Here is a 14,720-nt window from a genome sequence, read left to right on the forward strand (position 1 = left end):
AATAATAGTATATGAAAGGAGAAGAAAATAGGCAAGGTCTCCACAGATGTTCACATCTGAATCACATAGGCATGCACAAGCCTCGTGATATTTCCCAAGCACACCCCCATGCAAAAACCTGAACAAAGCTACTTTAAGCGCTCTCAAGCATGCTTTACATAATTGATTCTTCTGCTAGCATCAGAAAGAGAACTCCTAAGCCAATTTTGCCAGTAAATTCAGAGGGGATAACATAATTGTTACTTTTAGTAATCACATAGTATAATAACAGAAAACAGTAATAATTATATGTATAAAACACAACATTAAGACATACATACCATACATGCATACGTATAAAACTCAATATTAAAGGGTCATCCATATTTTTGATAGACTTAAGGATTTTTGGTTCGAGACTCTAAATTTTTTGTTAAGGAGTCATCCTCTTTATCCTCACGATGATTTATAGGATCTAATCAATATCCTAGTTGAATCGTAAATACTTTTGCATGCAGATTTTACACCCCTTAATGCTTTTGAATTATATATCTTTTTTTGAAAAAAAAACACAATATTACGACAAACATACATATATAGACAACTATTTGATGGAAAAAAAAAGTTAGTTGTGGGACACACACAGACAAAATCATGATAACTATTTCTGCAAAATGAATACGAAGCTTATCACGATACTCAATATCTTATTATACCAAATCAAGTTGATTCAATATCTCGAGGTTTAACTTCACTCTCTGAACCACATATTCGATGCATCGATACCTTGCACATCCAGGACCACTTAAAAACCAACTGTTCAATACTTTATGGGGAATTAATGGGATTTTCCGCCTCAAGACAGCTTCAGCAACAGCTTCAATTGTGTACATTTGAAGCTTAACTTCAGCACGCATTAGTCGCCATACATTGAGAATAATTCTACCATCAACATGGACACCACTAGCATGAGTTCTGCCCCACTCATCCTCAATTATTGTCTCTTCCAATTGAACAGAATCAGAAACTAATGGTGCATCCTGTACATTATTTGGAATTCCATTACCAGGAGTTTCCATTATGCCAGGAGCCACCTTTGTCTTAGATGATATCCTAGATATGTTATTAAGCAATCTTATGCCAAGCTGTGCAGCCCTTTCAGCAAGAAAACCAAGTGAACCGCCTTGTATGTCCCAACCCATTAAAATATCTGGATCAAAAGAACATAAAATGTCCACAAAGTGGGTAAATAAGTGTCTCTCCTCTGAGAAAATAAGTGTTTTGCAATCAGATACTCCATCAACATTCCTGTAAATAAATAAGAGAAGTGAGAAGAGGAAAAAGGACTAATAGATGTAAATGAAAGCACATGACAGCACATATGGCGTAAGAAAGAAAAATAAACAATTACTTAAATAAGGTCAGAAAATTATTCCCTTTGACTATGCTGGAGCATGAGCACTGTGTAAATTATGCTCCAAAACATAATAAAAGAAATGCTTTTGTTTGCTTTTTCCCTAGAAAAGTCATACAATCTAGAGAGGATATTGTTTGTGGAGGTTAAGCAGACTCCAAGAGATGATGCAATCCTCATCAGTAACACTAAAAAAAAAATTGAAGGTCTGAAGGAGAACAAGACATTCCTCAGAAGCATATGATGGGAGATCTAGTTTTGGAACAAAACATAAAGAAGCTTTTCTCCTTTTCAAGTCCCTTCCACCATACTAACTAGAAAGCAAATGAAATTCTGCTAATCAAACAAATATATTCACAGTATAAATCCAAAGAAAAGATGAAAATCAAATATAAAATGCAATTACTTTACTAAAATTACCATACCTCAGACAACAGTCAGTCTTACTATGCAAAAGCACATTAACTTCAATTGCAAGATCATGATCATTCTGAATTGCAAGAGCTATGACGCTAATGGCATCAACCCGGGGATCAGGTCGAAGATCTCCTCTACATTCTGCTTGAACCTGCCAACCAGTTTTACATCCAAATCAAAGATCAAATTGAAAAATTTTCCTAACCATGCTGTGCTGGATAAAATTGGATCTTAGGATTGGTCAAGTATGCAAAAAGATCACATAAACAGAAAGAAATATCACTGTTCAACTTCCAATTACACTTCAAGAAATCTAAAAAGATAATAGAAATAAACAAAATTCACAAGATTGAACATGAAAGTATCAGTAAATTTTCTAAAACACAATACTTAAGCACAAGAAAAGACCCATGCTTTTGATGTGAGAAGAAACACTGAACATTGTAAAAGACTGGATACACTAGGGTAAATAGTCGTCACAGCTAAACCAAAATCTAGCAAATGAAAACACTGACTAGTTGGACAGGTAGAGGCAGGCCATGGTACCCCGAGTAGGGGCAATTTTGCCTGCTCAAAGTTTAAAATACAGTTGACATATAAAAGCTTTGAAACAAATAAAATAACACTTCAAAAGTTTAGAAAATTTTGGGACATTTAATCTGAAACCCTGACAATTAGGAGTTTAGCACATGGAAAAATTCTTGTAATCCCTATATTTAATAAAGCCAGATTTATTACACAGTGAGAAATACAGCAAGCATGGCCTATTCAAGGTGAAATCCTTCCACACAGGTAAGCCTGGTTTGAGCAACTTCCCATGGTATGCAGATACTAAGGAAATTGCTCCACCTCTTTTTCCTATGAGGCAACATGGGGACAGATTTTAAACAATGGATAATATTAAGAATAAAGGTCAGGTGGTGGTCAATAGATCTTCCTTTGCAGAAAGGATGAGATGTCTCCTAATCACCTCCTGTAATGATGCCTGTAGTCTCTTCAGCTATGGAACTCTGCTCATGCCTGCCAATTCTTATGGTCAATAGGGGAACTATAGCAGTTGAATCTGACAAGAACTGCAAGAAAGCTTTTGCTCTTTATACCCATTGATTTGGTTCAGGGAATTTGGAAATATGAATAAAAGTAATCCCATTGAGGTGGGGGGGATATAATCCCCCTTGCATAGAGTAGGAATTTTTAGTTTCATCCTCTTTATTTTCGGTCCAATTATCACTAAGTTCTAGATATATATCATTAAGAAGTTATATTGGGGTTACATTAGGATAAAGGATTTATTAGTAATATAGCTTGATCTTCGTGATCTTTATAATTAATTATATTTCCTTATATTGTTACTATTTACTTATATATATAAAGTCATATATTAAATACACAACACTTCGTTCTCCATATGGTATAAAATCTCGAGGTTAAGAAAATTTGAATTCTTTTACAAACCCTATTCGGTTTTCATTGCCGAAATAAGAAAAAATCCTAAAAAGAAACGGTCAACCTTCATAGCCGACCACCACAGCTCAGCTGCCTCCACCACCTCACAGCCACCAACCACCAGTCTACCCCATAGGCCTTCATCATCGGTAGCAAAATCAACAGAGCCGCAAGCCGCGGTTCCCTTCCTGTGACCAACTGCGCCTTGCCACTCCTAGATGCCTAGCTGCAAGCCGCAAGCAGCGGCTCCCTCCTGCGCTTAGTCTGCCCCAGCCACTTGGGCAACCAGCCGGAAGCTAGCCACTCCAATCAGCCCCAGCCACTTGTCTTCTCTGTTGTGTCCAGCAACCAATCCGCCAGGCAGCTCCAGCCAGATGCAATCTAGAATAGACGCTGCTCCCTGCAGCTGCCACTCCCAGCCACAAGCTAGGTGCCTTCCAGCAGCCCCTTCAGCCAGATGCACATAGCCATGCAGCCTCCTAGCCATGCGGCCTCCTAGTAAAATCCTTCATTTGATTTTTATTCAGCCTTAGCAGTCATACAAATCTTAAATCATGTCAGAGATAACATAATAAGGTAAGATTACTTGGCAGTTCAGGTATGTTTTGTATCTCTCATGGTTTAAATGTCTCAAATAAGCCTTTCGTATTACCATGGATTTTAAATTCAGTAGCCACAGACCACATGACCAACTTCGCTCAATTTGTTAACACCTATACCTCATGTTCCAACAAGCACCAACCTTATAAAGTGGTATTTCTTACTCTCTCTTTGAATTTCAGGACCATAACTTGAAGAGGACAATTGGACATACTGAGGCTCAAAAACAGTTACACTTCTTGGATGCATTTGAGACACCACACATGGCTCTTTGCACCAGCACTCTTGACACGATATCGCTTTATCGCAGAAGGTTAGGTCATCTCTCATTCTCCACCCTTTTTTCTTTTTGAAATAAAACTCTCTTTCTCCACCCTTAAAGTTATGTTTCCCTATTTGTTTCAGATTCTAATAATGAAAATTCACATTGTGATGTATATGGGTTGGCAAACACAAACATGTCATTTTTCCCCTTCAATAATAAAGAAGCAATTTCCTTTTTAACTTGGTTCATTATGATATTTCAGGACCCTCAAATATTCTTAATATTTCTAGAGTCGATGACTTATTTCTTTTATCGATGATTGCACTAGAGTAAACTGGTTTTTCTTGTTAAAATCCAAATATGATATTACTCACATTATTCTTCAATTTCACAACATGATCAATAGTTTGAAGTAAAAATCAAATATTTTTGAATAGATAATGCTTGTGACTACTTTAACCAAACATTATCCTTCTCTTTTAAAAAAAAAAATTATTCATAGTCCTCCTGTATCTATACTTCACAACTAAATGGAGTAGCAGGAAAAAAAATATTGTCACTTATTCGCCACTACATGTGCTTTCTTGTTCCAAAATCATGAACCCAGACAGTAATGAGGAAAGCTGTGTTACCTTATCAACCGATTACCATCTAGAGTAATTTTATGTAAGTTCTAGTCTGGGAGGTCAGATTCACTAACAACTTCATCCCTCATGTCTTTAGGTATGTTACTTATGTTCCCATACATCAATCTCAAAAGAGGAAAACTTAACCTAGGACAATCAAGTGTGTCTTTGTGGAATACTCTCCAACACAAAACGGATACAAATGTTACCATCAATTAAGTTTTATATATCCAATAGTGTTACCTTTCTTGAAACCGAGTCCTTTTCTCATCATCCTTATTTTCAAAGGGAAATTATAATAGAAGATAAGGAGGACTTGTTCTTTGACATTCCTCCCCGAACCTTAACATTACACCCTCTAAAAAAACCATCCCACCAGAAAACCAAAGTCCACAAGATGAGCCTAAAACTCAAGTCCTACAAAATGAGCCTAAATTGAGACCTGCACAAGACCCATGCCTTTTCAGGTGTATCCGAGAAGGAAATTTTTTGACTCTGATTCAGAGCAAGTTCAAGGATCTGAACTGGGCACTGGAGATGATGTAAGCACTGAGAATCACCTTCCTTCTAATAGTAATATGCTTGTTGTACTTAGGAAAAAGAAAAGAGAATGCAATAAGTATATGCTCTACCTGATCTCAAATTTTGTCTCTTTTGGAAAATGTTTACCGTCGCCCAAGAATCTTTTTGAGTTTAAATACGTCGTCTATCACTAAAACATTCTCTAATGTTTTAAACTATGAGGAACAGAAAATGATGAGTGCTTGAATATTGGCACATGAAAAGAATCAGACATGGGAAGTGGTAGACTTACCTAAGGGAAAGAGACCAATTGGGTGGAAGTGGGTGCTTACTATCAAATACAAACCTGATGGAATTGTAGAGACATACAAGGCAAGAGTGCCAGCAAAAAGGATATACCTAAACCTACATGATTGACTATCAAGAGACTTTTACAACTATTGCAAAGACGAATACGGTACATATCCTACTACCCTTAGTTGCTAACTTCAACAGGTAGTTACAGCAATTTGATATGAATAATGTCTTTTTATACAGGGAATTGAACAAAAAAATTTATATTGAGATCCCTCCCCTCGGGTTCACCAAAGGAGGAGAAAAGAATAAGGTATGAAAACTAAAAAAAACGCCTTAGACATAAACAATCTCCTTGGACATAGTTTGAGAGATTTGTCATAGTGATACTATCCATAACCTACAAACAGAGTCAAAGATATCACACCTTATTCATCAAACAATGCCTAGACAAGACTAGACATTGCATATGCAGTTAGTATAGTGAGTCAATTCATGCACGAGCTTAGAGAAATTTATTTGCAAGCTACCTATTGGATCCTCCTCTACTTAAAAGGTAATCTAGACAAGGGAATTATGTTCAAGAGAAACAATGGGTTGCTCGTTGAAACATATATAAATACTGACTATGCAGGTTCATTAATCGACAGAAGGTTCACATCTGGAAACTGCACCTTTTTGGAGGAAACTTAGTGGCATGGAGAGCAAGAATTCAGGGTTATGACCCAAGGGATGTGTGAGCTCCTATAGTTGAAGATAATTTTGGAAAATTTAAAGATTCAGTTCATGCACAAGCTAAGGGGGTTGAATAGTTCGGATTTCAAACTATTATTGCCAAGCTGGGAATATATAATATCTATTCACCAGTTTGAGAGAAGTTAAGAAATGTACATAAGGGTTACATTAGAATAAAGACTATATTAGTAATACATCATGATCTTTGCGATTTTTGTAATAAATATCGTTTCCTTGTATTGTTACTATTCACTTACATACATATACTCTATATTCAATGAAATATACAACGCTTCATTCTCCACATATACAAAACAATCATATTTGCATTTCTGGCAAGAAATAAAGCAATAGGTGTGCTACTAGCAATACCTCAATACTCAACAATGTTAGTTGTTGACCAGCACCAACACTAGCAGGATCTCGAAATCCAATTTGACTAAGAGGAGTGGGTCTTGACTTATCATCTGGACCTGAAATCTGAGAAATATCTTGCAAGCCATCAATATTTGCATTTGTCTTTGTAACATCTCTTTCATTCTGCAGTTTCGATGTTGTCTTGGTAGAATAAGAAATTGATTCTTCATTGAGAATCACGTTGTTTTCCTGAAGCAGTGGTCTAATAGCCCTCACATGAGATATAGAACCAGATTCCATGATAGCCTCGCTACAATCATCACACAACGGGCCTTGTGAAGCAGTCAAACAGTCATAAGAGGCTGCAGACAGTTGGAAGTGCTTGACCAAAAAAAAGAGAAAAAAAACTTAAATTTCCTCTATTAAAAGAAAAGCATCAAGATATTTCACCTTTCAAAGGCAATGGCTCCGGCGCTGCATTTACCTGTTCAGAAAAACCTATATATACAAAAATTAATTTTAGAACTCATAACTAAAATTTGAACATGAATACATTCAGTCGATACCTTCAGCATGTTGCATTAGCCACGTGGATACACAATCCGCTGAAGGGGGTGAAAATACAGAAGTTAACAGGTATAAAAAAGAGCCATCATTTTGAAAGTGAGTAGGGACACCCATGACAGCTTCCTGATGGACATTATCGCACATGATATTTCCAAGGCACTTGCTTTGGACCTCCTTCCATCCTTCCAAGTCTTCATCAAAGAATGGAAGAATTTCATCCGAAGATCTCCCTTTAAAGGAAATAATAATAGATCTATCAGCAGTAACCTCTACCAAGCATCAGTATCTTGTCAAACTTAAAGAATTAAAAGACAGCAGAATTCAAGCATGGAATTACCATATTAGACTCTTCTAAAATTGATATGGATTTTAAGAAATATTGAAACCACAGATTACAGTCCACCTATGAAATTTCTTACATTCAAAAGCTTCAAATCTCGAATGTAATATCAAGGAATTAAACATGTACCTGATGTTTCTTTGTAATTCTTCCCACCAACATGAGAATCTTGGAAAGGGTTAGCAAGCAGATATGATTCATTTTCTGAAAAACTCTGATCCAAAGTGGGAGATTTCTTCCTTAAGGTCAAGCCAATCAAGCATGAACCATCTTCTGCCATATCTCTGCAAGTCCTCATATCTATTGATGTATCTATGTCCTTTAGTTTGTTATCAGAGACATTATATGCCGACTCCATGCACTTTTTGGTTTCTTGATCATGATTTTGTAAGCATTTATCTTCATCAAGCATTTCCTGATGGACGATCAAAGGTGTAAAACAGCTTGGACCAACTGCATCTAGTTTCTGCATTCCCTCCTTCATTAAGGGTTTATCCTTGGTATTAAATTCCAGTTGCTCAACACCAGAGAAAGAGCCTGATTTGGTGCAGTAGACACCACATCTTGTGGATCCAGCAAGCTTAAATCTAAAGTCAGAGTCCTTTCTATTATAAGGTTCGCATTGATGAAAGGGAACTGCAGATTCTTGCTTGATCTCGGGATTAGAAGTCCATTGTGCTTCCTTTTCCACTGTGGATGAGGGTGCACCAACATGTGATGTGCTTTCACTCCTGAACGGAAAGGATACTGTATCATCCATGGAAAATTCCAAATAAGTCGATCTCCTAGCACCAGTTTCACAAAATCCAGCTTCACTATTGCTAAATGATGGTCTGAAATCAAGAGAATGGAGGGACATCTTCTCGTGCATATCATCTTCTGGAAAAACACAGGCATCTGTTTTTTTCTCTCTTTCTGCAATAATCTTTTTGACCTTGACAGACTCCTGTTCGGGGGATTCAAATTTATTGCATCTCTTTCGCCTCATCAGGTCCCGAACAGAGCACCCGGTCAATTTGTTTGAAACCTTTACATCACAAACATCTGTATCTATATGTTCCCCTAAAGGATTAGAACATATGCCTAAACCATTTCCAGCCATGAAAGTAACATGTGAATTATCATCCATCTTTTCAGGCATGATAAATGATAGAGAACTCCATAAAGAATTTCTAGTTTTGTCCTTACTAATGTTGCTTTTGTTAGTATCAACCAATGTTTGTTGGGGTGTCTCTTTAGGTTCACTTTTAGTATCTAACTTCAATGAATCTTCAGTTGATCCAGCAGAAGGGGACATATGAGGATCATCACCAGAGCCATCCAATTGAGGAATCTTTTCATCAGCTGAAGATTGAAGATGATTGCAAGGGAAAACACTATTAGAAGCCCTTTCCTTCGTAGCCTCAAAATCAACAAAGTCTTCAACGGAATCAAGGATATCCTGACACTCCTTTTGGGACTCACTCTCATAATCCATATTAGCTTTCTCCAGTACCTTGTCAATGGTTGTTGCAGGCAACAGGGGGCTAAGAATTGTTTCTCTAACAAGTTCATCATCTGAATTTATATCTTCAGCAGCCTGAGAAGAAGCAAGCCACTTTAGGAGCTCTAAAGCTTCCATATCTTCAGTCTGGCAAATAGCAACAGCATCAATCAATAAAATATAAAGACTGTAGATAGAAAAAAAAATTGACAATCCTACTCCGAGCACCTTAATTAAGGCACATGGAGAATCTGGTGAATACAATCAAGAGTGTTATGTAGTTCAAAGCAAAGGAAGTGATCTTCTACATTCCTAAATTGTTGAAATACTCAATAAGCCAGACATAATTTCCTTGAGCGAATCATACACGTTCAGTTTAACAGGAACCACAAGCAAAAAATATACATCGGAATCAGATATCATATAACATATAACAAGTACAAATTGTCTTTCATGCAACCATCCTTGCGAATTCTACATATTGATCAGATACTACATAACATATACGTATCTACAGATACATATTCTAAGTAATAAATATATGTGAGACAGACAGAGAGAGAGAGGAGAATTAAGAAATTAAAGATCTTCTATTCACTGAATATTACTTCAATTTGCCAAACTATAATGTGCAAATCCCTCGGAAAATTGTTTTAACAGTGAAACAGCATGCAAAATGATGAATATTTACAATATAGTCTAATGATTTTATCATTTCAAATGACTTTACTAAAGTGGCAGACGATGATTTATGGCATACATCCTTTCCTTCTGAGAGTGTTCCATCTATTTTATCTTCACATTGCAGCCCTTGTGTTGACAGAGATCTAAGTATATTTTTCTCTCTGGAACAATGTAAAACTTGCAGATTAGTGTTGTCAGGGTTGACATGAGCAAGTGCAGAAAAATTTTCCTCATCAGCAGATGATGCCATTGACTGCACAGGTTTCTCATCACTTTGAGATAAAGTTAAAATCTCTTCTGCTTCATTGCACAATTCTGCAAATTTATTTTCAAATCCAAGATCAAGTGATAGAGTTTTCAGAACATCTCCAGGGAGTGGTTTCCCAGATTCAGGAGGTACAGTTGGCTCATGCATTCCACTTCTTTCATACTCCTCCTGCAGAAATTATGAATTTGATGAAATCACTAAAGCAGAAAAATAAGATCTGTTATAAAAATAAGAGCCATCACAAATTTGTATAAAGGCAAACCTCCCAAATTGGAATAAGTGACTGGACCATTTTTACATCCGAGCCGGTTTGTGAGAGGGAGTTATACATTTTAAATTGTTGATTAAGAATGTCTGTGACAATACAGATGATGGAAGTTTAGTATGACATCATCATGCAAAAGAAGCTTCATAAACATATCTTTGAAGCTAAGCAAACCTTCAACATTAGCATCACCCTCAAGTCCACAAGCACTCTGACGTTTGACATGGTCAAGTTGTGAACCTTTCAAACCATCAAATTCATTAGAAAGATGCCACATCCAATCACTGGGAATAGTGGAAGATATCCAGACTGGAAAGTCAAAACTTGCACCAGTCCTTGAATCTGCCTAATGAAAATTTGAAAATTAACCACAATTGTAAAAGAATTGTAAGCCACGATATGCTTTGAACAAGTACTAAATCATTTATCATGGAAAATGAGATAAAGGCACCTGAAAACTCTTGTAATCTGTATTCCTTGGGGAGAAAACATTTGGCACTGGATGGCGGAACTTGATATGGGATAGATGTATGTAACCCATTCCATACAAGTTGTAGTCAATCTACATAAGAGATTCAGACATGGTAACAGACAGATGAAAACTGAAATTTGATGGAGAAGCAGACAGGCCAGGTATGGCAAGGAAAATGAACATATGTTATCAGGAAATAGCCGAAGTTGCAGCTCCATGCAGAAAGACCATAAATAATAGCATAAGATCAGTTTTGAGATACTTCAACTGCAACAATCAGATGTCTTACTGCCATCTTCATGACGAAGACAACTCATTTAATGGCCATTGGCACATAACATGGTCAGCAAACAGTAAGAGAGGCAAGCATTTGTGAAATTAAGATCTGTACTGCAGCATTTACAAGGTACAAAAATAAACACCTATATAGTTTTGAGTCTACATTTAGATCTTATGGAGTAATCGAGAGGCACAAAACCCTTTCAATTTGAAAGTTAACAAATATAGCACCAAAGCTATCCTCTACCTAAGAATTGGTTCTAACACTCTCAAGGGTATAACATAGTAGAAAGCATAAGCTGTTGATGAATGAATCAATTTAACTTGCTAGAAAGCATAATGTTGAGTTGTGGCCCATATACAATTTTTTTAGCCCACAGCATTCTTTTTTTTCTTTTTTTTTTTTTTTTTGAGATAATAGCCTACAGCATTCTATTATCTTGGGAGCATTCTTGTAAGGAAGCTGTTGAATCATGTTAAATTCTTTTTGTTCTTTCCCTTTCTCTGATTCTTGTATTTTTTCTGTGCATTGCATCGGTATTCACTACATCTAGCAAGGGAACTTGACAGAAAAGGAAAAAAGCTTTAGCGGGACTGTTTAGTAACTTGTTATAATAAAATTTTCAGAAGAACTAATTATGACATACCATACGTGTTTAACTATTTAAAAAATTGCATTTCATTAATTCAAAGATTACAACATCTTTACCAGAAATTGGAGGATGAAGGGAATATGTGATTCATATGGCTGCAAACTTTTATCAAGAACTGAACCTCCCTAGAAAGAGTAAAAAGAGCTATAGGGTTAATAAGCATGCACTGTCCAGAAAACTCTGAAAACAATAAAAAAACATACACAAACTAATACAAGCATGCAGTTATGTTATGCCTCTTTTATGGTTATACATTTTTTTTTAAATAACTTTTATGATTATACATATGTGAGTCTATGCATGTGCCTCTATTTATATATCTAACAATAATCTGTTACGTATGTAGAAAGTGTGAATTTACATGTGCATAATAATTCAAAAGACGAAAATTCTATAGTTCCAACGGTAACTTAAGTCAGATGTTTGGATATCACACCAAACCTTCCAATCATCAAGAGAAAAACCCATGACCTAATGTGCTTGTGTGATGAAACCTCCATATGAGATTGAGCATGCTTGCTTGATGAAAAAAACAATTCCTATGGTTTAACTTGAAATATAAAAATCTAATCACTAAATATGATTATTTTTAGAAACGAAATTGTGAAAGATCATAGTAACAAAAGGTACCATGTGTATAAAAGCTATAATATAACAAAAGAAACGAGCAGTGGACATGAAATAATAGTCTGAAAACTATACCAAAAGAAGACTGGCAGCACGAGCAACATCATGTGGATAGTAACTAAGACATTGTCAAGGTGATCAACAACATGCTCTCAAAATATTATCAGAAGACTAAAACAATCAAAAAAATGGATACAGATATATCTTTACAAATAGCTCCTCTGACCCATGGTAGCCATAAAACCTCTTTGCACGTACAAGGCTGCAACCATGTACATGTTGCCGTTTTGATCCAACATTGCCTTTAAGCTGCAGCTCCAAACCAGAACTAATTAAAAAATCTGTGGCATCGGCCTCACAGACTGAAAAAGATAAACAAAACAACCAAAATTTAGAATACGGAATTCAATCAGATCCAACCAAGCATACCTTCAAGGATTTCTCCAACGCAAGAGATATAGCATGTGTATAGGCATCACCTATGCAAATTCATGAGCGAAAAATTAATAAACAAGTAAATGTAAAGCATTTTATATTTTTCAATAGAAATAAAAAACATATACATTTTTGTGGGTTACTTAGATTAGTTAGATAGAAAACACCAAATTCAGGATACTGTACCTTCTTGGTGTGGATTAAGTGAAATATCTGAACATGGAACATATAAATAGGGCAAAGCCTGCAACAGACAATATGAAAAGTTTGTCTAAGCTTAGGTAAGTCGAGTAACAAATTAAAAAATCAAGAACTTAGACTAAAAAAAAAAAAAGAGGCAACTTGCAGCACTCAAAACACATACATGGCCTGATTAAACGTGGATCCCTCCTAATCTTGCAACCATACAAGATAAACGTAACAGTTCATGCACTAAATATGCAGAAAGAAACTTTTTTTTATACATGGATGCTTGGAACTGAAGGGACTGAATAATTCCAATCTCTGTAAAATTTCAGCAAGCAATCATTCGTGAGGACCTGAATCATTCCTGTCTCCCTTCAATTCAATTCGGGGGTTCACAAAATTTCAGTCAGTAAGCAATTAGTTGAAACAAACAATAGTTTGTGACCATCTACCATGTCATATAGTCCCCTAAGTAGTTATAAGGTGAAGAATGTTTTAACCAAACAATCAGAGCAGTAATCTTACTCGATGAACGTGCAGGCAAGTCTTCTGCCCAGCAGGAGTTGAACCATAGACTCTGATGACTGGAACCTCATTCACTCCCCCACCTTCAAAACTCAACAGATGAATTGTATAGTAATCAAAACAAACCCCTTATTTATTTATAAAAGAACGAAAAACAATCTTTCTGTTTGTCTGTGGCAAAAATACTATGCCCGCATTTCCAAGCATATTATTGTATGAAATTAACCAAAGCTGAAACGATGCTGATTAAGCTCTGTCGCAATCTCTGCAGCTAAATACTTAGAGCGACATAACAACTAGTTCAATTGTTACTCCAAAGAAAAAACTACATATAGATACAAATGACTAGTTCCTGTTTGGTTCCCGAGAAAATCAGCGGAAAAAGAAAGAGTAGAGGAATAACAAAAACGAAACTCTACAGCGCTTTGGCACTTATCAAATGTCGTTCCTGAGCTCAGTTCTCACCTTGAAAACTACTGTAGCAAATATCCAAATCAGGAATAGGAGGGACCATGTCGAAATCTATAGACACAATCCGAACGCTGAAAATGTTCGAATTCGGCTGAAAATCCGCCATTGATGATGCTCTCGATACTCACGAAACTGCCTAAACATACGCGCGCACATTCAGAGAGGGAAGAAATATTTTAAAACTAAAGAAGGTGTTGGACACGAACATCTTTGTATAACCAGATTTTCTTGGCGCCAGACCTTAGGGTTTTTCTGTTAGAGAAAAGCCCGTAGACCGAAAATCCCGACTGCGCAAACTCCGAGTCTCCGCGAAGGAGACAACATGGGCTGAGTCCCCACCGGGCCCTAGATCTTAGGGCGTTTACAGGCACGATAGACAGAAGAGAAACTCCGCTTTCTTGTAGATGTCTGAAACTTTTTCTCCAAGCTTCCTGTAATTACCGTTATACCCTTACTTAAGATAACTGGGCTGGTCCCAATTACGGGCCTTTTTATTGGAAACAAAACACTATTGAAATCCAAATAATGATAACAAAATAACAAAATAATTTACTTGCTTTAAAAAAATATATATATACAATGTAATAATGATTATTATATTTCAGGATAAAAAAGTAAATTACACAATTTTATTGTATTTTAAATTTTTATTTTTTTTTGTGACAACTAATTACCTTGAAATTTAATTTTTTATTATTTTACTTAAAATCGTGAATTTTTAAAAATAACTCGATAATTTTTTATTTATTTTTTTAGTTGCAAGTTACTATTTTTTAAGTTTTGTTATGTTTAGATTTAGAAATTCGTATA

At 36.0% G+C, this 14,720-nt stretch overlaps 1 protein-coding gene across 1 annotated transcript in view; it reads right to left on the reverse strand.

Annotated features, from left to right (window-relative positions):
• Window positions 1-14,534, reverse strand: part of LOC110815295 (zinc finger (Ran-binding) family protein) — a 30,251-nt gene extending 15,717 nt beyond the window's left edge. Inside the window, 17 exon segments of the mRNA XM_088214862.1 lie at window positions 696-1,287; window positions 1,819-1,961; window positions 6,671-7,017; window positions 7,106-7,153; window positions 7,222-7,452; window positions 7,692-9,192; window positions 9,806-10,165; window positions 10,260-10,351; window positions 10,437-10,608; window positions 10,714-10,824; window positions 11,723-11,791; window positions 12,369-12,602; window positions 12,723-12,772; window positions 12,915-12,972; window positions 13,440-13,522; window positions 13,905-14,046; window positions 14,117-14,534. Coding sequence (XP_088070988.1) covers window positions 696-1,287; window positions 1,819-1,961; window positions 6,671-7,017; window positions 7,106-7,153; window positions 7,222-7,452; window positions 7,692-9,192; window positions 9,806-10,165; window positions 10,260-10,351; window positions 10,437-10,608; window positions 10,714-10,824; window positions 11,723-11,791; window positions 12,369-12,602; window positions 12,723-12,772; window positions 12,915-12,972; window positions 13,440-13,522; window positions 13,905-14,016 — 4,203 coding nt within the window. The 5' untranslated portion in view covers window positions 14,017-14,046; window positions 14,117-14,534.
• Window positions 14,535-14,720: the final 186 nt, after the last annotated feature.

This window comes from Carica papaya, chromosome 3, assembly GCF_054855325.1.
Source record: "Carica papaya isolate Zhongbai chromosome 3, ASM5485532v1, whole genome shotgun sequence".
In the NCBI taxonomy this organism is placed as follows: Eukaryota; Viridiplantae; Streptophyta; class Magnoliopsida; order Brassicales; family Caricaceae; genus Carica; species Carica papaya.